At 36.8% G+C, this 25,327-nt stretch overlaps 1 protein-coding gene across 4 annotated transcripts in view; it reads right to left on the bottom strand.

The window, feature by feature from the left end:
• The window catches only part of NRG1 (neuregulin 1), a 566,300-nt gene that overhangs the window by 155,248 nt on the left and 385,725 nt on the right, over positions 1–25,327 (bottom strand). For 3 of the 4 annotated variants that reach the window (XM_055134907.1, XM_055134749.1, XM_055134970.1), the window contains exons 3-4: positions 23,580–23,701; positions 14,784–14,834 (exon numbers count right to left, since the gene is read on the bottom strand). In XM_055134907.1, the coding sequence (XP_054990882.1) occupies positions 14,784–14,834; positions 23,580–23,701 (173 nt within the window). The remainder of the gene's footprint in view (positions 1–14,783; positions 14,835–23,579; positions 23,702–25,327) is intronic. The other variant, XM_055134829.1, reaches the window with a different exon arrangement.

The raw sequence follows: 25,327 nt of genomic DNA on the forward strand, positions 1-25,327 counted from the left end.
ATCCAAGCGCTTTACCTGCTGTACTACCACTCTGGCCTGCCCGAGAATAATTTCAATCAAGCATATTCAAGTCTGCACTTCTCTTTTAAAAAAGATTGGCGGGGAGAGTTTAAAGAGGCTTCCACAACGGGGAAGACTCCTGCTGCCCTGTCTGTCATGAACGACTCTTTACAGAAGTAAACTCGGTTGAACTTTTCTTTTCTTTTTTTATTTTGCTTTTTGGGTCACACCCAGCGATGCTCAGGGGTTACTCCTGGCTCTGTACTCAGGAATTCCTCCTGATGGTGCTTGGGGGACCATATGGGATGCTGGGAATTGAACCCAGGTTGGTTGCACGCAAGGCAAATACCCTACCCGCTGTGCTACTGCTCCAGCCCCTCAGTGAATTTTTCACCCAAAAGTCATAGCCAGGCCTCAAAAAACTGTAAAAAAAGCAAGCATATAATTTCACTGTAATACTTGTTTCTTCATGTGAGCATATGCTGGATGTTGTCTTTCTTTTCTATGTGCTTCTTCATTAAGCTGAATAGTTTAATATCTTGATCCACTTTACCTTTAAATTAGTTTGCAAAAATTCCTCTTCCATGCCCTTGAGTCACCTATTTCCTTCCCAGAGCTTATCTTGCTTTTACATTCTCGGTCTCAATTGCACATACAAGTTAATCCTCCTGCCCATAATATATCTATCCTAAAACATATACCAAGGTATGTTTTATGTTTTACAGATAACTCAAGGAAAGTCTCAACAAAGAAATGCATTTTGTTTGAAGCATGGGGGATATGAAATTGAGGAGTTGAAACGAGTCAGGCAGAGAAAATGTATCTATCTGTATCAACTAAAATTTAATGAAAAATCTATCTACATCAACTAAAATAAAATTCACAAATTTTATACAGCATCTATTATGGAGGAGAGCCCAGCAAGCTACTGAGAGTATCTAGTCTGCATGGCAGAGCCTGGCAAGCTACCCATATTCTATATGCCAAAAACAGTCACAAGTCTCACAATGGAGACATTACTGGTGCCCGCTTGAGCAAATTGATGAACAACAGGACAACAGTGCTACAGTACTATGTATATATAAATATGTATTATACTCCCTCTATATCACATTTTATCAGAATACATTCTGTTGGATAAAGGGAGTTCCTCCTGGTACATTTCATGAGATGGAACATGTTATGTTTTACATATGTGTAAAATACAATTTGGGGTCCGGAGCGATGGTACAGTGGGAGGGCCTTGTACACAGCCAATCCAGGTTCAATCCCGGTCATCCCACAGGTCTCCCAAGCACCGCCAGGGGTAATTCCTGAGAGTAAAGTCAGGCATAACCCCTGAGCATTGCTGGGTGTGACCCAAAAAGCCCATATAAAATAAAATACAATCTTAAAATGCAGTAAAATTCTTCTTTGTAAACAAAGAATTATAACCTTGAATAGCCTCAAAGTTGCAATTTGCTAAATGACATATATATTTTTTGTGATTGATTAAAGAAGTAGGTCTCTGAATTAAAATGTATGGCATATAGATATGCCCGGCAAGCTACGGAGAGTATCCCACCCGCATGGCAAAGCCTGGCAAGCTACCCATGGTGTATTCGATATGCCAAAAACAGTAAAAAGTCTCACAATGGAGACGTTACTAGTGACCACTAGAGCAAATTTAAATATTTGCTTCTGCAAATTTGTTCTTAATATGTCTAATTCCAATATAAGATATCTGCAATTCAACTCTTGATCAAGTGACACAGAAGTAATCCTGTTCTCAAGAAATTAATATTAAGAACATGATGAGAAAAGTCATCACAAGGGAAATTTCTTTTAATATTTAACAATTTTGATTGACATATTAGTGTGTTAATTTATAAATTTATTTTACTCAATTAACTGTAACTTAGGCATGCATACTCAAGTGTACTACTTAACCCATCTTTGCATAAACTCAATGGCTTCAGAAAATAAAAATAAAACCATTAAAATAAAAGTGAAATTATTCAGAAACTGAATTTTTCCATTATATATTTCCAATTAATATCAAATAATCAAAATATCAATAATCAAAAATATCTACATAGCTCTGAAAATTCATCTATGTATCAAAGCTAATTTTCTGATACCAGCAACAATTTTATTTTACCATATTGTGATTATGTTTCTCTAAACTCAACCTAAATTTGTAATTCCTTTAAAATTCTCCAAACAACTTTCACACCTCTACTAAATGACAATGAATATCTAAAATGAGTACTTTAATCCTAGTAATTTTCTTAATACAGCATACTACAGAATCTCCCCGTACTTTTAACTGTGAAAAATTTCCTGATTCTTATTTCTAGGTAAAAATAATTAAGGTGGGATGGGAGAGATAGTACACAGTCTATGCTGCATATCTTGCATGGGGTGGGCTAAGGTTCCATTCTTGGCATACTGCATTGTCCTCCAAGACCCACCCGTCACCCCCGGGCACAGAGCTAGGAGTGCGCCCTGCACAACACTGAGTATGGCTCATACTCATCCCCCCCCCCCCAATAAAGCCGAGTTTTATTATGAAGCAAGAACAAATGGCTAATTCAAAAGAAAAAAGCTTCAAGAAAAAATTATCGGGGCTGGAGCAATAGCATAGCAAGGAGGGTATTTGCCTTGCGGCCAACCCGGGCTCGATTCCCAGCATCCCATATGGTCCCCCAAGGACTACCAAGGTAATTCCTGAGTGCATGAGCCAGGAGTAACCCCTGTGCATTGCCAGGTGTGACCAAAAAAAAAAAATCATTACTCAAATGTTACTTTTAAATCTAATGCCACAAATTGGATGACCAAATATTCTATCTCCAGCACTATGGTCATAAAACAATTTGATATAAGTCTGCCATCCCATCATTTCCATCTACTTTGATTATGACTGTCAGCATACCCACAATTAACCACAATTATCCTTTCTCCTCCCTTACTACAAACACACTCCTTCAGCCCAAAGACTATTCAACACATTTTTCCAGATATCCTACCCTCCAGGAGATACATATCACAGATATCAATGCCATGCTGGAATAAAATCAGAATTATTTTATTTATTTTCACTAAAGCAAAGGCGAATACTCCATCATCCAAGAATCAGAGAAACAACCATAAAACTAATTCCCCCCCTCATCATTTACTAGCTCTCTGACCCTAGCAATCATCCATCTGTGTTTCCTGATATTTTCTTTTCCTTGTTGATAGGGACAGCAATAGTCCATCATGATGTTTAAATATTAAAAACAACCGACAAAAACTGTTCATTCTGAATAAAAGTCCCTGCAATATTCAGAGCTAGTCCTATGCTGCCTATCTCTGATTCCCTTGTTGCTCATGGAAGCAGCAGCTCTGAAACACCTAAGCACGGAACAAAACAATATCTTGTATTTCGAGAACAAACTTAGCAGCTAAAGAAGAGACTGTCGTGGATTTAAATTCAGATGAGCAGAGCTTTAGGCTCTAACCCTTACTGGCCCTTATAATTGGTTTCTGAGATTTTGCTGACCTCTGGTTGACTGAGAGATCACATGAAAAGGGCCATGCAGCAGGTTTTTTGATGACCAGCTGTACTATGTATAGGAAGCCCCTTTATTAAGGAAATGAATTAAGTACCTAAGCACCTCACATGCTACGTGAATTATAATAAGAATAGGCCTGAGGAGAAAAAAAGAAGTCCACAGATGAATTGTTGGGGTTTATTATTCTTTTAACAAAATTCCTGGTTGGATGATAAAATTCCTGGAATAAAATTCCAGGTCACACAATTTTCAACCAGTGACTGTAGCTACGTAAAAAATATTTCTATGATTTAAAGAACTACACAACAAATTAAATAGTAGCCTGTAATGGTGCAAAGAGTTGCCTATTTGAGGAACTAGAGTGATAGTTTGCCTTGCACTCGGCCAACCCGGGTTCGATTTCCAGCATCCCACATGGTCCCCCAACACTGCCAAGAGTAATTCCTGAGTGCAGAGCCAGGAGTGACCCCTGTGCATCGCCAGGTGTGACCCCAATTTTTTTTTTTAAAAAAGAGTTGCCTATTTGATTATTTAAGATTATCTTTATAGATTGCATGTTTTATAACAAATAAAGCACATAATTTCTAAATAAAAAAATCCCAAAGAACAAATTAATTAGTCATGTGATGCTAGAATACCTTTCTCTTTACTTTTACTTTTACAATATTAAGTGCTGGAATTTTGTCACCATTGAAGGGTATCCTATTCATTTAATCATTTTAAAGGATCCTGGTGACTTTATAAAAATTCTAATTACAGAAAAACTTCTGTCAATCTTATGGAATCTATAAAATTTTAGGGAATCTATAAAATTGTAGTTAAAAAAATAAAATGTGAGATTGAATCAGAAGATTTTAGGTTTAAATTTCTGCTCTACAACTACCATAATCTTTCAATCTGTCTACATATTGCTAGGACTAGACTCATTCATCTATATGTGAAATAAAACTAACATCATAAGGTTATCACACAAATGCATAATTCAGTATAGGAAATCATGCCTCTCAAATACTGTGTGATAGTAATATCAGTTTTATATATATATACATATGTATGTATATATGTGTAATGCCATATATAGTTATAGGGTTTAAAGCAATAAGCAATTAACTTAGAAGATTAATGTCAACTAAATACAAAATGTTAAATAAATTCAGATTGTAAGATTAATTGAATATTTTTGAGATTATCTTTTGCAGAAGTAGAATTCAATGACAGGCGCTGACTTTAGGAAAGGCTAAGGCAGACAAAACTGGAAATTATATTACAGTTGCAGGCAGGACTGTAAGAAAAATATATGATTCAACCGTAAGACAGTGGCTCGTCTTAGTCATGAATTGTTCTGACACAAAGCTCCTATCTTACTCAAAGGCACTGTATCGCTCTAAAAATCTGGAAAAAAATCTGGACAACCCGAAAGACAGAGGTAATACCATTGAGCAATTTTCTTTCTGAATTATCCCTTTATTGTTATATGATGCCTGATAATTTGTCATTCTCCACAATAGAAGAAGTCTCCACAGTCTTGAACAATGTCACGTTTACCAAAATCTGTAAACACAATTTGCATTGAATCAGGAGCAGCCCTCCCACAGTGACAGTACAGAGTTCATATTTTGTCACCAATAAAGATCTGGAATTGAAATGCCATCTTGCCAGCTGAGAATAGTTTAGGAAAGGTCCTGGCAGCTTCACTACCATTGAAACAGGTAAGTCAGTTACAGCTAAGGAAGGAATGTAAGGACCATTCTGAATTCCACCAATGCGCCAGGGACTTGGTCCAGTCTCATCAACACATATCAACACATATCACTGTGCCATTGCCCAGTGAAAATGCCATATCTCATTATACCAGAAGTGTTTCTACAGAGAAAGCTAGCTTTGTTCAGTGCCAAATTAAAGATTAAATTGTTCATTTCATTCAGAGATTTCAAAGAGAACTTCCTGCGTACATACTTTGAAAATGCATCTGTATCCGAAAATACACAATGTTTTGAAAAGCCATAGTGATTTCTTGGCAAGAACTTTTAGCAGCATCATCTATATGGAAAATCATAAACTCTTCCCTCTTCTCAGAAATAAGGGATATTTTTCTACATTGTTCAAATAAGATGCAAGGACTCCCACGATTCCCGGTCTCTCTTTAGAGTCATACCACTTTTTCAAGTACATGATCTATATATAGGGAAACCATCTCAAGAAGGCAAATGTGTGCTGAATGACTCACATTCATTGTCTCATATTACGATCTCCACTGTAAATCAAGATAAAATAGATTATACTGCATCTCAGAAAAGCTAAGGAATTTGCTCAAACTCACATAGTAATTTACAACATGAAGTATTTAGACTCAAGAGCACGCGTTCATGCAAAGGCTGTGCGCATTCCAGACCACCTATCCTATGACAAGTCACATGCTGCTCCAAGGTGATGCACTCACCTTAATCTACAACACAAAATCCCAAGCCCCAATTAAAAAAAAAACTACATTTAATTTCATTTATAGACTCATTCCATTTAATATTAGAGAATTTCTCTTTGATACACAAAACTTCACCCACCATAGTAGGTCAGCAAACAACTTTAATTCTGCGTGTGTAATTACTTTTTATTTTTATGTATAGGGGTCAAGCAATAGCACAGTGGGTAGGGCATTAGCCCTGAACATTGCTGAGCCAGGTTTGATTCCTCTGTCCCTCTCGGAGAGCCCGGCAAGCTACCGAGAGTATCCCGCCCGCATGGCAGAGCCTGGCAAGCTCCCCATGGCATATGCCACGATATGCCAAAAACAGTAACAACAAGTCTCACAATAGAGACGTTACTGGTGCCCGCTCGAGCAAATCAATGATGAGCAACTGGATGACAGTGATACAGTGATAGGGGCCACCCCCAGCAGTACTGAGTGTGGGGGCTAAGGGTTTCGTGAAAAATTAGGGATCACTTCCTAAGCCTGGAACAAGACAGGCATATGCTCTACCACTTGAGAGTATTTCCAGAACCTGGTTTGTGTCATTTTAGGCCAAATACATAGATCTCAATATACGCAGAACAGAGCAAGTTTTCATGTAGACCCTAAGTCATCATCCAGGTAATGGTCTAACACAGATGTTGGCACCAAGAAGGCTTCAATAAATGTTTCCCATTATTATTATTTGAAACATACACTACTAAAATGAGGCCGTTTTCCAGAATTTTTTATTTCCATTACTGTTAATGAGTTCTCTTTTCTGTTCCCTCACTTATATATTAAATTTGAATCAATGATGGGTTTTAATTCAATGAAGTGGTCAGTACAGCAATTGTACTTTTCATGGCATTCAATAAAAATGTCTGCAAAATGGGGTGAGTGGCAGTTCAGAGAAGTCACTACAGGGAGTTCTAAAACAACCCTTACTTATGGGTAAAAAGCAATACAACTTATGGATTCTCTATCTGACAAAGTAAAAAGAAAGTCCTACTAAAGGTTGGAGCTCTTATCTAACTCCTGTCACTTACATAGTATGACACACACTCAGGAAAAATACATTTTAAATTACAGACATCTTGTTTGCAAAAAAGGAGATAAAGAAAAATAATTTCGATTTTTTTTTTTACTTAGTGATTATGATTAGAAACTTGAAAAATGGCAGTGACTCCAAAAACAATGAATGTCCAATGCTAGTTTCCAATTTAAAAAGAAAAATGGGGTCATGTGAGATAGTCCGGCGGGTAAGCTGCCTTCCTCACATACACCCAACCAAAGTTGTCCGAGTACCTCCAGGAGTGATTCCAGAGCACAAACCCAGAAATACACCTTGAGCACAACTAGATTTGGCCCCAAAAATGAAAAAGTAAACTAAAATTTAAAAATAAAGAGTAAAATTTGTCTTATAAATGAAAGCATTGTTAACTTTGATGCTTTACTGATCTTTACAAATAAGTAGGAAAAATAAATTGCAAAAGCAGTCAAAAGGGGGAAAAAAGGTGTTGGTAAGATTAAAAAAAATCTCTTTGAACTTTTGTCAAAACAACTTCTTTATTGTTATAGTGATTTGAAACAGTTATTTTACATTTTACTTCTAGACTTTTAAAAAGTAACTCATGCCGGTATCCAATAACCTCAGAAAACCCTCAAAAACAAAGTTAACATGGGGAGGATGAGAAATTGAAAATGATTCTTAGAAAAAAAACATACTACACATTTTAGCAACTAATTTTGAACAAGCGGGGCAATATTTTCTTCTTCTTACTCTCCTAACATATTACAAAGGAGAAAAGGAGAACCTCAGATCCTGGAGTGTTCTGGGAGAGTTTGGGGAGAAAGAGGATTTTCTATAGGGCTGTTATTCCAAGCCAGGCCTCAAGAGAGCCAAGAACATACATTAATTGAACTTCTTTACCCAGAGACCCAGCAGAGAGATGCTTAGAACAGTAAAGAAACTGAGTTCCCCTAGCAGAGCCTCGAATTTGGACCCACATACCTAAAGAGTGAAGGGTGGGATGCCTGAGAACAGACAAATGGTTAAAGAAACTTTGGTCCATCTACACAATGGAATACTATGCAGCTGTTAGGAAAGATGAAGTCATGAAATTTGCTTCTAAGTGGTTGGACATGGAGAATATCATGCTATGTGAAGTGAGTCAGAAAGAGAGGAACAGCATAGAAGGACTGCACTAATTTGTAGACATGAAATAACATAATATGAGACTGACACCCAAGGGCAGTAGACACAAGGGCCAGGAATACTGCCAATGTTGGCAGCCTGTCTCATGAGCTGGGGAAAAGGCAGCTGGAATAGAGAAGGAATCACTAAGACAATGATGGTTGGAGGAATTGTTCGGGATGGGAGATGTGTGCTGAAAGTAGATAAAGGACCAAACCTGATAGCCTCTCAGTATCTATATTGCAAACCATAATGCCCAAAAGTAGAGAGAGAATATGGGGGAAATTGTCTGCCATGGAGGCAGGGGGAGGGTTGGAAGGGTTGGAAAGGGGATATATATTGGGGACATTGGTGGTGGAGAATGTGCACTGGTGGGGGGATAGGTGTTTGGTCATTGTATGATTGAAACTCAAGCATGAAAGCTTGTAACTGTATCTCACAGTGATTCAATAAAAAAAAAAGTGAAGGGTTGTCTGTCCTTCCTACTGCTCTCTTAAAGCGCACCAACCTCCATAACACATTTGGTAAATATATATGACTTCAGAAAGCCTCCTTAAAATTAAACTTAGAAAAAAATCACTTTCAATATATCAGTGGAGTCACCCACACAGATATGCTGTCGTGGTGGAATCCAGCTGTCAAACACTGAAAAGTGACTACCTTCTGGCTGAAATACTGTGAGAGAAACATGTTTTTTGGGACTTCTTATATCAAACTTTTATGAATTTTTCCAAGCCCTTTGATTTGTATCTTTTAAATTTCATCTATTTCTTTTTGTTGTTGCTTTAGTTGGTTTGGGGGCCACACCCGGCAATGTTCAGGGCTTACTCCTGGCTCTGCCCCCAAGAATGACTCCTGCATTTTTCATAAATTCACTTCCAAAATGACGAATAAAAGAAGAAAAAGAGGGCGAGCCAAAAAGGACTGTGGCCACACGTAGCCTATCTGCAGTACCCACTGTGCCCGTGTGTGCCCAGGGATAAATTTATTAAGGAGTTTGTCATGGTTGCAGAGCTCGCTTGGCATGGCAGATGCGTGCTAAAAGCAGATTATGGACCAAACATGATGGCTACTTAGTACCTGTATTGCAAACCACACACCCAAAAGGACAGAGAGAGTAAGAGGGAATGTGCCTGTCACAGAGGCAGGGGGTGGGAGGGGGTGGGGGTGGGGGGAGTGATACTGGGAACTTTGGTGGTAGAGAATGGGCACTGGTGGAGAGATTGGTACTCGAACACTGTATGACTTAACATAATCACACAAGTTTGTAAGTCTGTAACTGGATCACACAATGATTCATTAAAATTTTAAAAATCAAAAAATTTTTTTAAAAGAGAAATTTGTCATTAGAAACATGTATATGAGACTGCAGACTTTCAGCTAGGAAATGAAGGTCATTTCCTAAGCGAGTGTTACAATGCCATGTGAGCTGTGCCATTCACAACAATGTGGTAAGGAACTGGTCTTGTGAAGCCAGCAAGGACCAAGCCCCCCAGAGGAGGTTCAGACCCATGGGTGCTGCCCCAAGACCCCCATCAAAACGCATGGAAGGCAACTACAGACCTTAAGAATTGAAGACAAACTCTTCTTGGAAGAAATAAAGTGGAAATCACACTTTAAAAAAAGAAAAAAATGAATAATTCCTCATAACAGAGCTTGGGGAACAGTATGGGATGTCAGGGATTGACTCCGGGTTGGCCGCATATAAGGTCAGTGCCCTACAGGCTATACTAACTCTCCAGCCCCATAACTATTAAATTTTCATGCATTGTCATTGATAACTTTTCAAGTTCCATCTTTAGCCTGTACTGAGTAGAAATCTTTACATCACAGCTCTCTGCATTCAGAGTTCTGCATGATGCTTCCTCTGAATTGCACACCTGACACTGCATTGTTCCAATCAGGAATAGACCTAAAAGCTTCTCACAATTGGTTTGCATTTTCAAATGACAAGGAATATATTTGTGAAGTTTTAAGAAACATATTCACTCATCAGCGTGACCATATTTACTTGTAGTTTACAACAGGGAGTAGTACAAAAATGGAAGTACTGAAGTACTTTTGCATAATAACACACAGAGCCTTTGTTCTTGGTTTAGCTATTAACGTTCTTATTGCAGGAATTAATTTATTGGAGAGAGAGAGAGCAGAGTTGGATTTCAAAATTATTTCACTGTCCAAAGTATCACAATGATTGGAAATGTAAATTAAAATTTTCATTTCACATTTCAAAACTCTGGAGACCAAAAGAAGTATTGGTTTCATTCTAAAATTACTCAGATATACCAAAGAATAGCATCCAATTAATGACAGCATGAAGTGTTTAAATTTCAAGAGTGTTAATCATTTACTCCATGAATAATATAGGGAAGAAGTGCTCCCAGAAAGAAAGTGTAAAAATAATGAAAAAAAGACCTAGTATTAGTTTTCATATAATAAACATGTGGTAATATAAAAACAAAGCTCAACATGATTCCTCAGTGCTAGTAAGCTAAAAGCTAAAAACAATCATACTAATCTTTTTATAAATAGAATTAAGTAACAAATATCCTAGTCTCCCTAGAAGGGACTATCACTTTGGAGTATGTAACAAGGATACTTAGAACACAGAGGAAATCAACTTCGCCTTTTTCAATAGTTACTTTGAGTTCTATCTTACTAAGTTATGGCTACCTCTCTAGTTAAATTATGCTTTATGCAGCTAACAAGGATTTCTTCCTGCAATGAATATTATTATGGTTCTGGTACCCCCAAACTAATGGGAGTAGGATGGAAAGAAGTCCAAAGAAACTGACAAAACAACTGAATCTGCCCAAAGTACAGACTTCCTTTCCAAGACTTTACAACCATGCTTAGAAGAAAATGAAATTGTTCCTTAAACACACTTTTCAGTTTAGATACGAATAATTTGGCACATCCATTCATTATGGAGCTTATCAAACTCAGAAACTGCTTTAAGTCAAAAACTTAAATAAGGGAGAAGAAGACTGGCTGTATTTTCATGGCCTGGTGAATTCCCCTCCTGGGTATCGAGCTTGAATACTACTGCTATTCACAATTTATAAGTACCAAAACTATTTTTACAAGTCCTTGCTAATTTCTGAAGTTCCCCTGATGCAGCACAAAGCCCCAATCAATCTAGCAGTTGTAGGACTCCGCCAGCACAAAGCACATTTCACATTAAATAGATGAGAACTAATATGAGATCTTGCCTAGGGACTTGCCTTCAAAAATCTTCTTAATTAGTCACTTGTTATCAAATTTGAATTAAGGGCATCTATATATAGTTCCCCTTCCCCATCACAGCCAACTTTGTATGAGAACTTAGGAGTTTTGCAATAGAAGCTCCCAAAAACTGGATACCAGGCCCCAAGCAGCTGCCTGAGTATCCTGTAAGAAAAACCTCAGAACTATTCCCCAACGTTCTCTGCTTTCACCAGTGCTAGGCATCAGAGATTGTTCATTTATCTTCCAATATCTGAAAGCATGATTTTATTATACTAAAACTAACCTGTGATATATCTTCTGAAATATATTTTTTCCTATAGAGAAGGAGCATATGGTTGACAACAAGCATAGCAAGAGGCCATATCTCATCCCCAAAGCTAGTGCAACTCTTAAAAACTCGACACTGATCCTCAATTAAGGCAAGGGAAGACACAAACATTATGTTCAGAAGCAGGTATCACCCTGAGTTAACAACTAGTGAACAGAATATTTAAATATACTTACATGAAGAAGTATTTGCTCCCTCTGTTGATACCGATATTCTAATGGGAGACTCTACAAAAACATAAAAGTGGAATGAGGTTTTATTGTGTCATGCTGCTTGGATTGAGACTAGAAATTTGCCAGGCTTGGGAAACTTAGCAAAAAGGAGCACTAGGAAACAGTGCAACAGAAAAGCTGAAGCATTTCAAAGTCAAAGGATGATAGAAACAATATTCAATATACATAAATTACCCCACCCCAAGACTTTTGGAAGAGCTGAGGAAGAAGGCAACTCCTGGGCACAGATATTCATTCACAGAGGCATGAACTTCAGAGATCAATCACACTGAACAAACGCATAATAGAGGGAAGGTTGACAGTTATTCTCTTAAATGTGATCTTGATATTGAGAAATAAGAATCCAAACTACATTCTCCACATTCAGAAACAACGAAATTCAACTTTCAGAGAGAGAAAAACAAAAAATGATGGGAATAGTTTTCGGCAACTTGGTCTGTTGAAATATCTAACAACAAATGATGCTGAAGGAAAGTCATGCAAGGAAGGTCCACTTGAATATTCCTGGATGAGCAAAGGTAACATGCCAAAAAAGCACACAACACGATCACTGGAGATGTACGGAGCAAGACAAAGAGAGAAGGAACAGCAGAAAACATCATTCATGCAGAAATAAGAAATAGGGACTGAGTTTTAATTAGTAAGGAACATGAACAACAATGTCAAAGGTGAATAAAAAATTAGCAGCCATAGTTATAAAGACTTCAGCCATAAATCACAAAATAATAATGACAGTCACTCCAAGTTCTAAAGAAAGTATTCCATGAATTTGAAAGTTCAGGTTTGAATCAGACTCACACAAAGTCAAAGAATAAAGTATCTGAACTTAAAAAATATTCCTAAATGAATCCAGGTAATTCAATATTTTTCTTTCTCTTCCTTTTTCGTATATTCCTTCTCTTATCCTTTCTACTCTTCCTCCCCACCTCCAAGCATAAAATCTTCTATGACCCCAGTATATTATCCTACAACACAAATACTAACTTCTTTGCAACGGCATATGCATAAAAATTCTGTCTGACCAAAGCAATCTTTTCTGATTTTGAAAGAAAAGGAAAATCTGATAACGATAAAAAAACAACAACCTGTGCTGGAATGTATCCCTCCAATGAAATCAATGAAGCCAAACTATGAAATATGGAGCAATGAGAAGAAACTGGGCTGGAAGCATCTATTCTTTGACTTGCTAAGATACATGATTTAACATTTATGATGCCTCAATGCTGTCATCTGTAAATAGAAAAAGGATTCCTTTTCACACAAATCTGTGGTAATTTGCAATATATGTGTGATGTAAAATCTTTGTCAACTGTGAGTATCATTTAAAAACAAGCTCTCCAGCTCCTCCGGCTCCTGCACGGCCATGATCCCAGAGGCACAAACCAATCTCAGAACACAGTGGTTTTTGGCAGAAATGCATCTGGACTGAGCATTAAACTATGGTGCCGTGCCACCTCGGGTGGGGAAAGGTGTATGTCCCAGGTGTGGTGGCCACCATCTTTCAGAGCCTATTGGACAGCCAGGTACGAGACTGCAGTGACAAGACGCGAGGGACCTCATGGGATGGGGGGTGGAACTGGTCCCTCTCCTGGCCCAGGCGAGATCCCAAGTTGCAGCTCCAGACTTATTACTAAAATGCTCTTCATAATCAGCAACAGAAAACAAATTATCTAAGGATGCTTTTCCAGCATGTCTGATTGTTGGGGAAAACTCCAAATAATAATGGTAGGTCTTTTGTCGAAATATTGAATGTGATCAAAGTAGGGAGAATTCAGTGGAAATCATCTGCCACACAGGCAGGGGGAGGGGTGGGATGTGGGGTATACTGGGTTCTTGGTGTGGAAAATGTGCACTGGTGAAGGGATAGGTGCTTGATTGTTGTATGACCGAGACTTAAGCTTGAAAGCTTTGTAACTGTTCTCATGGTGATTTAATAAATTTAAAAATATTTAACTAAAAATTTTAAAAAACAAGCTATCATTATACTTCAAGGTAACATTTTGAACATAGATTTCCAAAACCTTGCTTCCAATTGGAGATTAATTTCTAAGAATTAAATATTTATTGACTATAAAATACCATACAAAAGGGAGAAATTAAACTATTTATGGTGGACAATATAAAGGAAAATCAATGAGTTATTGTTATACAAGTGATAACAGAGTTGGGTTTTAAAAAGTATATGCTCAAGATAACTTCTGTCAACAAACAGCATAGGTAAAAGAAAACTAAGAAAAAAATCAACTTTAAAATATCCATGGTGTAACAGTTGTTTTTAAGTTTAGCACCCCACCAACCGGTCATTAAAAGCTCCCAAATGATGGCTACACTTTGATACATTACCCAGATACAAACTGAGGGATGAAAGAAAGCAGAGACAGCCTAGAGAAGCAGCTAGAAAAACGGGGGCGGGGGGGACCCTGAATTTGTAACCCAGATGTCTCCTTTACAATTCTAATAGCGCAAAGCTGTATCCAGATCAAGTTCATTTTCTCAAGAATGCCACTCAGGCCCAACTTCAGAAGACACTATAAGAATTGCATTGATTTATGCAAAATCCTAAAAGGATGAATAAAGTGGAAGAAAATACTGGAGCAGAAAAAAAAAAAAGGAGTGAAATTTGGGTGCAGAAGGGATTCTGATTAGTAAAGGAGCAGCCAGCAGTTAGATCTGTGACTCTGGTTAGTGACGACCAGCTTAGTAGTCTGTGACTCTGGTTAGTGGTGACCAGCTTATTACTCTGTGACTCTGATTAGTGATGATCAGCTTAGTATTCTGTGACTCTGGTTAGTGACGACTAACTTGTTCACCTTACCTGAAGACACATATGCTCTTTCAGGTGATGGTGGCACACCAGTGATGACCTCTGCAAAAAAGAAAAAGTGTTAGGATATCACGATGAATAACCTATAGGGGAAGATGGTGAGAGCTAGGATTTATCTGTATAAAGAGTGACAAATGTTTACAAATAACGAGAAAACACTATCCAGGTAGCTCTTTTTTGAGAAAAGAGTATGAGATGAAATATACTAGAATAATCAGAAAGAATTCTCTGCTCCTAGTGGGATCAAGGAAAGAGAAAAAACAGCAAAGAGGCTAGGAATCCTTCCAAAATGAAGGCAGAAGAGCCGACCGAAGAAAATCAAAGCTACAGATCAAAGTAATGGCCAGAGTGTTTAAATTATAAATATTTTGAGAAATCAAGCAATGTGTCTAGTAGACATTTGTGGAATCATCAAGTAATGGCACCAAATTATACACGAATCGGTGGCAATAATCAGGATGGGACAGTTATGTGACAGAAATGTTAGCTACTGGCATGGGGCTAGGCTGGTAACTCTGCCCCCACCAAAGGAACCGTGGATAGAATTCTGGATTCCGGATGCACCCTATCACGGAAATGGGACAGTTTTATAGTCTTATACTAATTTTGAACTTGATTTCTAATTATGTATTAATTCTGTATTCATTCCATTCTTCAAAAAAGGGATTCAATGTATGATCAATTATTTTCCGTAAGTGGTAAGTTTAAGGACACAAAAGATGCAGAGAAACAATGATGAATAGCATTTATTTCACTGAGTAAAAACATCAGATTACTTGACTTCATGACATTTTTTACCACCCAGAAAAAATATGCTGAATTCATTGTGAGGTATGCATACATACATGTACCTTTACAACACAAAGTTATTAGATCCAAACTAAATCCTAACAAGACTAGATATGCTTTTATTTTGTTTTGAAATTAATAGTCTGTCAATGATAAAGTAAAAGATGTTATGGTCTTATAATTATCATTAACCATAGTGAGAACCTATTAGGGTTTCCATGATAGTGCTGGGGGGACGTTCTTAAGCATCAAATTTCATATAAATATATAAAGATCAGAAATAAATCTTAGAGTTAATCTTTTTGTTACAAATATGGTCCTGTACATCAAGTATGAGAAGAGCAAACATTGAAAGTGTGGTATTATAATCAACTCAACCAAATTGTCCCCATTGGCTGTTCTATGCAGAAAAAAACAGAAGAAAGGGAGGGTATATAAGGCATATCAGGGTATGCATGGCAGCCTTGCATTGTCCCACACTGCAGGCATTAAAGGAGATACCCTGAGTGGGTGCTATGACACTATCTGTTTGGAAGTCAAGTTACTAGCTTTCTTGATTCAGGTTATAAAAATTGGAACAGTGGCAGAGGAGAGTTGATAATGGTGTTGGGATAGTGTAGAAATATTATACACCTATAACTCAACTATCAATAGTGTTTTAAATCATGGTTTTTTAATTAAATAAAATATTAAAAGTAAAATAAAAATTGAAACTTGATTTTTGGGGAAATTTCAGTCGAAGTGAAGTTTTTAATCAAGGATTCAGAGTGTTTACCTTCCTTTCAGAAGGCCTAGAAGATCCACAGTTCCGAACAAGATACTCACACCATCAGGGAGGTATTTTTCCCTTCCATTTTTCAGGAGCCATCAATGACTTGACAGCGAGATTCAAATAGTATCTTCAGGTCAAAGTGTTGGGCACAAGTTCCAAACCCAATAAGTATATCAAGAGTCTTTTAGTTCTGACATAGTAAGTCACTGAGCATTGTGACCTTCCAAGGAGAAGTAAATCAGAGCTTCTCTATCTCTGGCACAGAAGATGTCATATCAGAGGAAAGGTTGACCATAATATTTCCTCTTTAATTGAACATTACATGAAAATAACCGAACAGGAGGCTATTACAAGGGATGACTTAAAATAACCTCTCTTCCTAAAATTAAATATTTCTCCTAGAGATCTTAAAGATACCTTTAATGATCACAGTTCCAGAGTAAAACTTTCTAATATTATCTTGGGGTAAAAACAAGCTCTGAAGTTATTTATTTCTATATTAAAATGATCCTGCTAAAATTAAGTTAATCTTTTCATTCAAATCACCCAGAAGAATTTTAATATGTGTTAATTTAGAAGTAGAAAATAACTTTTGTTGTAAGCATGATTAAAAACAATTTTATATTTCAATTATAGATTTATATCCTTTTATTTGGGCATTGTATTTTTCTCATGTGATTTGGTTTATTAAATTTCTTAATTCATAAAGAATATTCTCTTTATTAGTGCAAAATAATCATTTAGAAACATCAAAAATTGAATGCAGCTGAGCACCTTATGCTGAGTAGTCAAGTAAATATAGGAGCATTAGTCTATTTGCAACATTTAAATGCTTTTTAAAAATAAACTGTATCTTGTCTCAAGAAAACTCTGCAGTGTCTGAAAATTATCAACTTCTGGAAAAGAAATTTTCTAACTATTATGTATGCATGACTTATTTAGGATTTCACTATAAGCATAGTAAACTAAATATAACTACTAAGCAAAACACATTTGCATATACATGTATATACGATGTGTCTGTATTTAAGCATCCAATCATGTGACTCTGTCCTTCTGAAACTGTAAGTTATATAATGAACAAAACAACTGATCCAGTCATATTTTTGAAGATTAAAAATAGGTATATTCACTTATTAGCACTGGTGAAAATGACAAGCAACACCTTTTGATAATATTTTTGCTCTAGATGAGTTCTTACTCTTAGGCAAATAGTTACTTTAAGATATTTAAAAGTGAAAAAAATGGTGTACCAACAGTGTGAATACCGTGCACTAAAAAGACAAGTTATTCTTTCACTCATACTGATCTTTATTAGACTTCATAGGAAGTCTATATAATGTACCATAAAGACTATTCCACAAATTGTTAAAATACATTTTAGATCATCTGCAGTCTAATTTTAGGCTGTGCACCTACATTCCAAGCATTTCCAACAACAACAATAAAGTGTATTCCATTTGGAAAAGGCAGCAACATTAAGCCTATTACCTAATGAATTAATTCTTTCAAGAATAGATTAGTAGTTAAAGAATAAAAATTTTGTGAGAACTATATTGTTTTTCTGCTCGTTTATATGAAGCAGCTATTTTATTTCTATGAATTCAATTGCTCCGATGGGATTTTGAGTCTCTAAGTTAATTTTTCTTCTGATTAAAAAAGAAACCTAGTAGAATATATGATTGATTAGCTGTATATTCTCTGGTATTAATCTTTTAAAAGACAGAAGTACTTAATTAATTTGAAAACCAGTTAGCTCTATTATTCTCTTCCCTAGTCTAATGCCCAGAGTTTTCATAGAGCTTTTTCTTAGTTAAGAATTCAGTGCTAAATTAAAGCTTTCCATAGAAGATAAAATAAAATAACATAAAAATAAACATAAATAAAATACTGAGCTAAGATTATGCACATGGCCTTTTGCACTAACACATTTGAATTCATGAGAGGAACTCATTCCTAATTAATCATGTAATGACTGCCTATGAGATCTTTTTTTCATATGAAACTTAACTGTGCTATACTTACATATCCCCAGAAGTAATTAGCAAGTTTCTTGGATTTATATCTGTCAACTGTATGGAACAAAATTTCCAATCAATTAATAAAGGGATTAAAAGTCACTATGAAAGGCAGAATATGCAACTTTCTAAACTGGCTTTGTGCATATGCTTTTCTAAATTTTTGTTAGTAGTGGAATTATGGGCATTGTTTCACTCAACCACAACCACATAATGATATAAAAGTAATTCCAAGAGTATATTTTTTAATTATTTCATTTATATCTTTTTGCTAGTATAAGAAAATTCTAAATAGCTTTTGCAAAAAAATTTATAGTATTAGATGGCTCAGAGTTAGTTTTATGATCTAAGATAGTTTTTTCTTCCAATAATTATGGAGCGGCTGGATTGGATCAAACATGGTGTCAAACAACCAAGGTCATATGCTGAATTTGGGGGGGGGGGTAGGGCAGAAGAAAGCAGTTTTCTTCACATGTCTCATTACTCCTTACACTACCCTAGAATCCTGTACTAAAGTGTATTCCAAATATCTTAGCACAAAGAAAAACCCTGGGTGAAAATTTAAATTAAATAACAAGAATCCTATGCAAAGAATGGAATCAGGATAATTAGCTTGCGGCAACATAACAGAATCATTCATCAAGGAGAGATAAAAATAATCCAATCCTGCTTGTGTACTTCTTGCAGAAATAATGGGAGAGATGAATGAGACCACACAATATACATGGAACAATGAATATTTCATAGAAAAGAAAATCTAAAGAATGATTCTACAGAATATATTTCAACAATTGGTTTGTGATTTAGGACTTTCTCCCCTAGGACCTCTACAAAGAGGAAAAAAGGGGTTTTATTGCTAACAACACTCTAACAGTCCAAATCAGCAGTTAATACACATTTAAGAAGAAATTTAACAATTGGACATTCCTTTTCTCTAGAGAGTGTTCTTTTCGATTTTTCTCTAGATCATAGCAAGACAAGGGCATGAAGACAGAAAGACATCACATCTGAATTACAAGAGCTCAGGGCCTGAGTCATTTATTTGATGACTCAATAGCAATAGAGCAAATTCATAGATAGTGGTGGAAACACGTGAAGGACCATAATTCATAATCAGATGCACTGTAACGAAACTTGGAAAGGATGCGGGGAGGAAGTGGAGGAGGAGGAGGAGGACGAGGACGAGGACGAGGAGGAGAGAAAGAGATAAATTGACAGAGGGCAGAAAGAATCATCCTGAGAATCACCAAACAGGGGAATAGCAATTATGGTGCTAGCAGGCCATACAAGTACAACCCACCCAATGAGTACAACCCCACCCTCGGCCTAGGCTGCCATACTGCCCTTGAACTTACTCTCGCAGGTCTAGCCTATGAATACCTCACCAAGGGAAGATGACTCAGAATTTCTGGTTAATGTTCATGTAGTTTTATACATTAGGTTCTGCTAATAATATACTTTCTATAGGAAATTTTATTTGGGAAATATGGAAATAGAATATTTAAACAGAATATCTTATAAAAAGCAAACATAGAAAAATATAAGAATATAAGTGTGAATAAAGTAAGATTGATGCTGACAATGATTCATATTTTGGGCCAAAAGACATAAGAAATAGAAGAGTGGAGAAGATATGGAGAATGTTAAAGGCAGAGAGAAGAGTAGCGCCACAGACACCCTTTGCTCATGAGGTCTTTGGAGATGTACTGGGTATTACTCCGTCATCTTGAAGCTCATTCATCTTGAAGATCCAATTCTTTCTTTTGAATCCATCTGCTTTTATTGGAGAGTAGAAAGGGTGTTGGGCCATTCCTGGCTATGCTCAGGACTTGTGGCTCTCAGGAATCACTCCTGGGGCTGCTCAGGGGACCATATGTGGTGTTAGAGATCAAACCAGAGTCAGTAGTGTGCAGGGCAAGCACCAAACCCACGTTGTTATTTCTCTGACCATCTCCTCTTATACCCATATCATTCCTTTATTTTCTGTTATTCAAGAATGACAATGAAGTATACTGGGAAACATCTAATAGTTAAGATGTATAAATTAAATAATCTTACCATAGCATTCTTTAACACACTAGTAAGAGTAAAGGATTTCTACTGTACCAGTAATTAAAGAAACATGCTCATGTATCTGTTGTTACTAAATATTTTGTGATCTTGCATGTGTCTCTTAGAAAAAAAATTCTAAGAATACACTAGTGTTTCTTCCTTCCTTCCTTCCTTCCTTCCTTCCTTCCTTCCTTCCTTCCTTCCTTCCTTCCTTCCTTCCTTCCTTCCTTCCTTCCTTCCTTCCTTCCTTCTCTTTCTTTCTGTGTTTGAGCTACACCATCAGAGCTCAGTGATTACTACATTCAGGAATTAGTCCTGGCGGAACCCAGTGGACCATATGGAATACCAGAGATAGAACCTGGGTCAGTTGTGTGCAATGCAAGTGCCCTACCTAACACACTGTTGCTTCGACCCCCAAATTTACTCATTTTAAGTTTTTAAGTACAATTCGAGAATTAGGTAATGATGATTTATTGCTCACATTCTAAGAAAAAAACATGTAGTACCACCCTGCAGTACAACTGAGATTCTTACATCTTTTCCTACAGATGCAGTAAATAAACAAAGCACAACCCATTCCCTAAAGAATTTTAATAGTTATTTATGAAAAAAAAATGTCTTTGGTTTTGGGCTACAACCTGTGTTCTCTGGGTTTACTTCCAGCTCCGTGCTCCGGGCCAATCCCTGACGAAGCTCAGGCTATGCAGTGCTGGGCACCAAACCCAGGACAGCTGTACACAAGGCAAAGGCCTGAATGTCTGTCCTACCTCCCTGGTGCCCATTATATATGAAAATTAGTTATAACCTCCCCTTAACTTTATTTTTATAACATGAAAAACACTCATTGTCATAAATGTCTTTTCTTTGATTATAATGGGTCAGTGCTATATGTATATTCAAATGGAAGACCTAGGGCAACTTGAGTAAATAGATAAATATAAATTGGTTATTTTTCCCCAGAAGAATGTGAAAACTCATATTATAAAACTAAAGCATCTCCAAATTAATTATTTTTTTAAAAAAGAAATCCTATGTGTTTATGCCAGAAACAAAATTGTGGTAAAGACCTTCAACTGCCTACCTCTGCAAATCAGAAAACTTGGAAGAATCAACTAGCACTCAGTGAGACAATGACACTAATTCTAATTCTAATTTTAATTTCTTGGGACTGTACAGCATACACAGCAGCACAAATCTAATCCAAGTGTCAAAATCACAATTTAGTATCATTTGTGACTCAGGAAACACTGAATCAAACCAATGACAAACTGAGAACAAGCTGCTAAACATAGCAGAAAAGAAATCACTGACATTAATTCTTAAACCTCTATTTCAAGAAGAATCTTAAAAAATTCCAAGTGGGGTACAAGGACAAATAGCATTGCTTAGCCTGATTGATTAAAAGTAAATCCAGGGCACATTTCCTCGTAGAAACTGTAAATGGCTCTCACGTTTTAAACTATAAACACAGTTCCTGAAATAGTAATAGGAACTACTTTTCACTGTTGTCCTTTATTCTCTAGAGAGGGAGGTATTTTAAGTGAAAATAATGAACTTTGATTAGACTGCAACAGGGCAGTTCACTGGGGAGTCCAGAGCAAACTAGGATCAGCCCGGATAGTCCAAACTCAGCTTCATGCTTCTACCTCAGTCCCTTCTCCTGTTAGAGCAACTGCATCACATATCAGTGGGACTTAGTTAAAAGGTACCTAGGACATCAGTGGAGGGATACAGGTACTTCGGTGGTGGTGAGGGGTATGGCAAACATGTGTACCTCAAAACAATTTACAATAACAGCACTGTAGCCACGTTACCTAAACTTTCATAAAATACAATAATATCAAAAAGTTATTTTGACAGCTTCTTTGCTGATCAAGCATTTTGCCTCATCACTTTATGAGGTCATACCTTTGTACTGGATGTTTTCATCCCCATCTCCTACCAAGAATCAAAGTAATCAGTCTTGGTTTTATGACAGATGACACTATTTGTGAATAGTGTGAGGAGTGCCATAATTCAAAAAGGAGAGGCAGCACCTAGGGTTTCTATGGCATTGTGTATTTCTTTTTTAAAAATTTTTTAGAATTTCTTCCTTCCTTCCTTCCTTCCTTCCTTCCTTCCTTCCTTCCTTCCTTCCTTCCTTCCTTCCTTCCTTCCTTCCTTCCTTCCTTCCTTCCTTCCTTCCTTCCTCTCTCTCCCTCCCTTCCTCCCTCCCTCCCTTCCTTTCTTCATTCTTTCTTTCTTTCTTTTCTTTTTTTTTTTTTGCTTTTTGGGTCAACCCAGTGATGTACAAGGGTTACTCCTGGCTCTGCACTCAGGAATTACTCCTGGCGGTGCTAGGGGGACCATATGGGATGCTGGGAATCGAACCCAGGTCGGCCGCGTGCAGGGCAAACGCCCTACCTGCTGTGCTATAGCTCCAGCCCCAGCACTGTGTATTTCAATATGTTTCCCACTAAGTCACCACCAGCTCCTATTGATGACTATGAAACTCTAGAGCACTGGAATACTGCTACCAGAGAGTCACCAGTTGTCATTCTTCTACCTCACTGAGATAACTCAGAAACACTGTCAAAGGGTAGGGAGCACTTTTACCTCTAAAATTACTAATGTGTACAAAGAAATAGTCCCTGCATGGTTCTCAGACAAGCTGAAGTCAAAGTCTATAAATTACAGAAAATACTGTCTTTAAGATGCTCCTAATTTTTAAATTAATAGGCTTAAAAACATGAAGAGTTTTCTAATACCTCTAGTCAGATGTAATAAAATCATGCAATTCAGGAGCATAAAAATCCCCAGGATTCAATCAGGACTGTACTGTTTACACAGCACGCCAAGAAACACAATGTGCATATATGATATATATATATAAGTATGTAATGTACATAAACACCACAACTATTTGCCTTTCTTTTTAACAACTCCAGGTTATTAATGACTTTATTTAAATCCTTTCTATTAACAAAATCTGTTTTAGTCTACATCACCTTATAGAGAGAAGGGTTTTATGAAGGAAACACAAGATACTTGAAATATATGGTTCTCCTTTCATGGCTTTTTACTTGCCCCTGGTGAGATTTAACTCACGCACTTAATACAAGTCTTGCTACATTTCTTGAAGACATTTAGAAATAAGATGCAGCAGGTATCTCTTACCATTTGTGTCCACAATCGTGATGTTTGCAGAGGCACTGTCATTTCCTAGTCTGCTGATCACTTTGCACATATACTCTCCAGAATCAGCCAGGGAAGCCTTGTTAATGCGAAGTTCCGACTTCCTGTAAGATCAGGACCCAAGTGGTTTAAGTACATGTCATTGAAATAACAATAACATAAAAATATATGTAGCTCCAGACGCTCAAACTCCCCTTCTCTACTCTAAGCTTATAAATTTACTTGCAAAAGGATTTGCCTGTATGAATTTAACAAGAATAAAAGAATATATCACACTTAATTTACACCATGGACATAATCTTAATTTAGTCACTCAGATCAGTGACTTAAAGAAGGTTTTTTAAAAAAATCTTTTTTATTCCTTATTACTCACCACTAACCATATTATGCATCAGAAATGTATTTAAACTCCATAAATGTTTTCCCTCTATCTAACTGTCACTATCTCCTAGAGCTAAGCTTGATTTTTTTAAGAGTAAAATATTTCATATAAATTCATTAGGAACAGACAATGAAGGATGGAATGGATGAGTTATGCACTTAAAAGTAGCATCAGGAATTATGAAAATTTTGAAGTGAATCTATCACTCCAAATACACCGAATGCCTTTCCTTAAGTGTCTCATTACCAGGAACACTGTACTTCACAAAGGCTATTAATGTTGGGATAAAAAATTTTGCAACAATAGTCCAAATTTTTATGAAATTATTAATATTTAATCAGGAGTCAGACACTTTCTTGAACAGAGGTGTTGATGTCACTGTGTTATTGATACTGAATAATTCAAATATTATTTAGAATTTTAAAAACTCAGATTCAAGGTCAAGAATATGGCTCAAAAGGTTGGAACACTTGGTGATTCTAATTCATCTGGCAGGTGCAATGCATTGGAATCCAGTCCTGGCATTGCACAGCACCCCTGTCATACAAGTATAATCTGGTGACCACCAGCACTGCCAGATAGAGAACTGCCATACGCCAACCCACGCAGTCAGCCACCAGTCCACACTATCAAACCAACTTGTGTCCCTGGGAGACTAGCACTGCTAGTGAGGCCCCTGTACAATTTTGGGTTTGTGATTTTTTATTTTTGGCGGGGGGAGGAGGGCGAAGGGGCAGGGTGTTTTCACACTTGGAAGTGCTCATGGGTTACTGCTGGCTCTGCACTCAGGAATCTTTCCTGGCAATACTTGGGGAACCATAAGGAATGCCAGAGATCGAACCCAGGTCAGCCTCATGCAAGGCAAGCTCCATAATCACTATATTGTCTCCCAGTCCCAGCCCCTATATGAATTGTTTCAAAATAAATAAAAATTCAAGTCTATGAAGATTGATTCAGCATTTATTAAAACCTTCTGAAGTTTTCATTTTAGGCTATACCTGACTACTGACTGTCTGGGATATCAGGAAGTAGGCAACAAGAAGGAAAAAAGACATAAAATTAGCAAAGATTTTTGCTTTTTTTATATAATTCCAAAATTATATCAAATTTTCATAAAATACATCCTACAAGTTTTTAAAATAATTTTTTTGGGTTTTCTTCCCTATTGGAGAAGACTGCGTTTTCTTCTGAACACATCTCTCTTTCACTCCTAACATTTTTTTACATTTCTTTCATAAAAACTATAGCTCCACTAAACAGATAAGATAAATATTCTCATCTTCATTTCATAGAACACTGGATCTTGATCGAGTCAGAGCAATTATTATGCTATAGTAACCTTAAATTA

Source organism: Sorex araneus, chromosome 1 (genome assembly GCF_027595985.1).
Source record: "Sorex araneus isolate mSorAra2 chromosome 1, mSorAra2.pri, whole genome shotgun sequence".
Taxonomy (NCBI): Eukaryota; Metazoa; Chordata; class Mammalia; order Eulipotyphla; family Soricidae; genus Sorex; species Sorex araneus.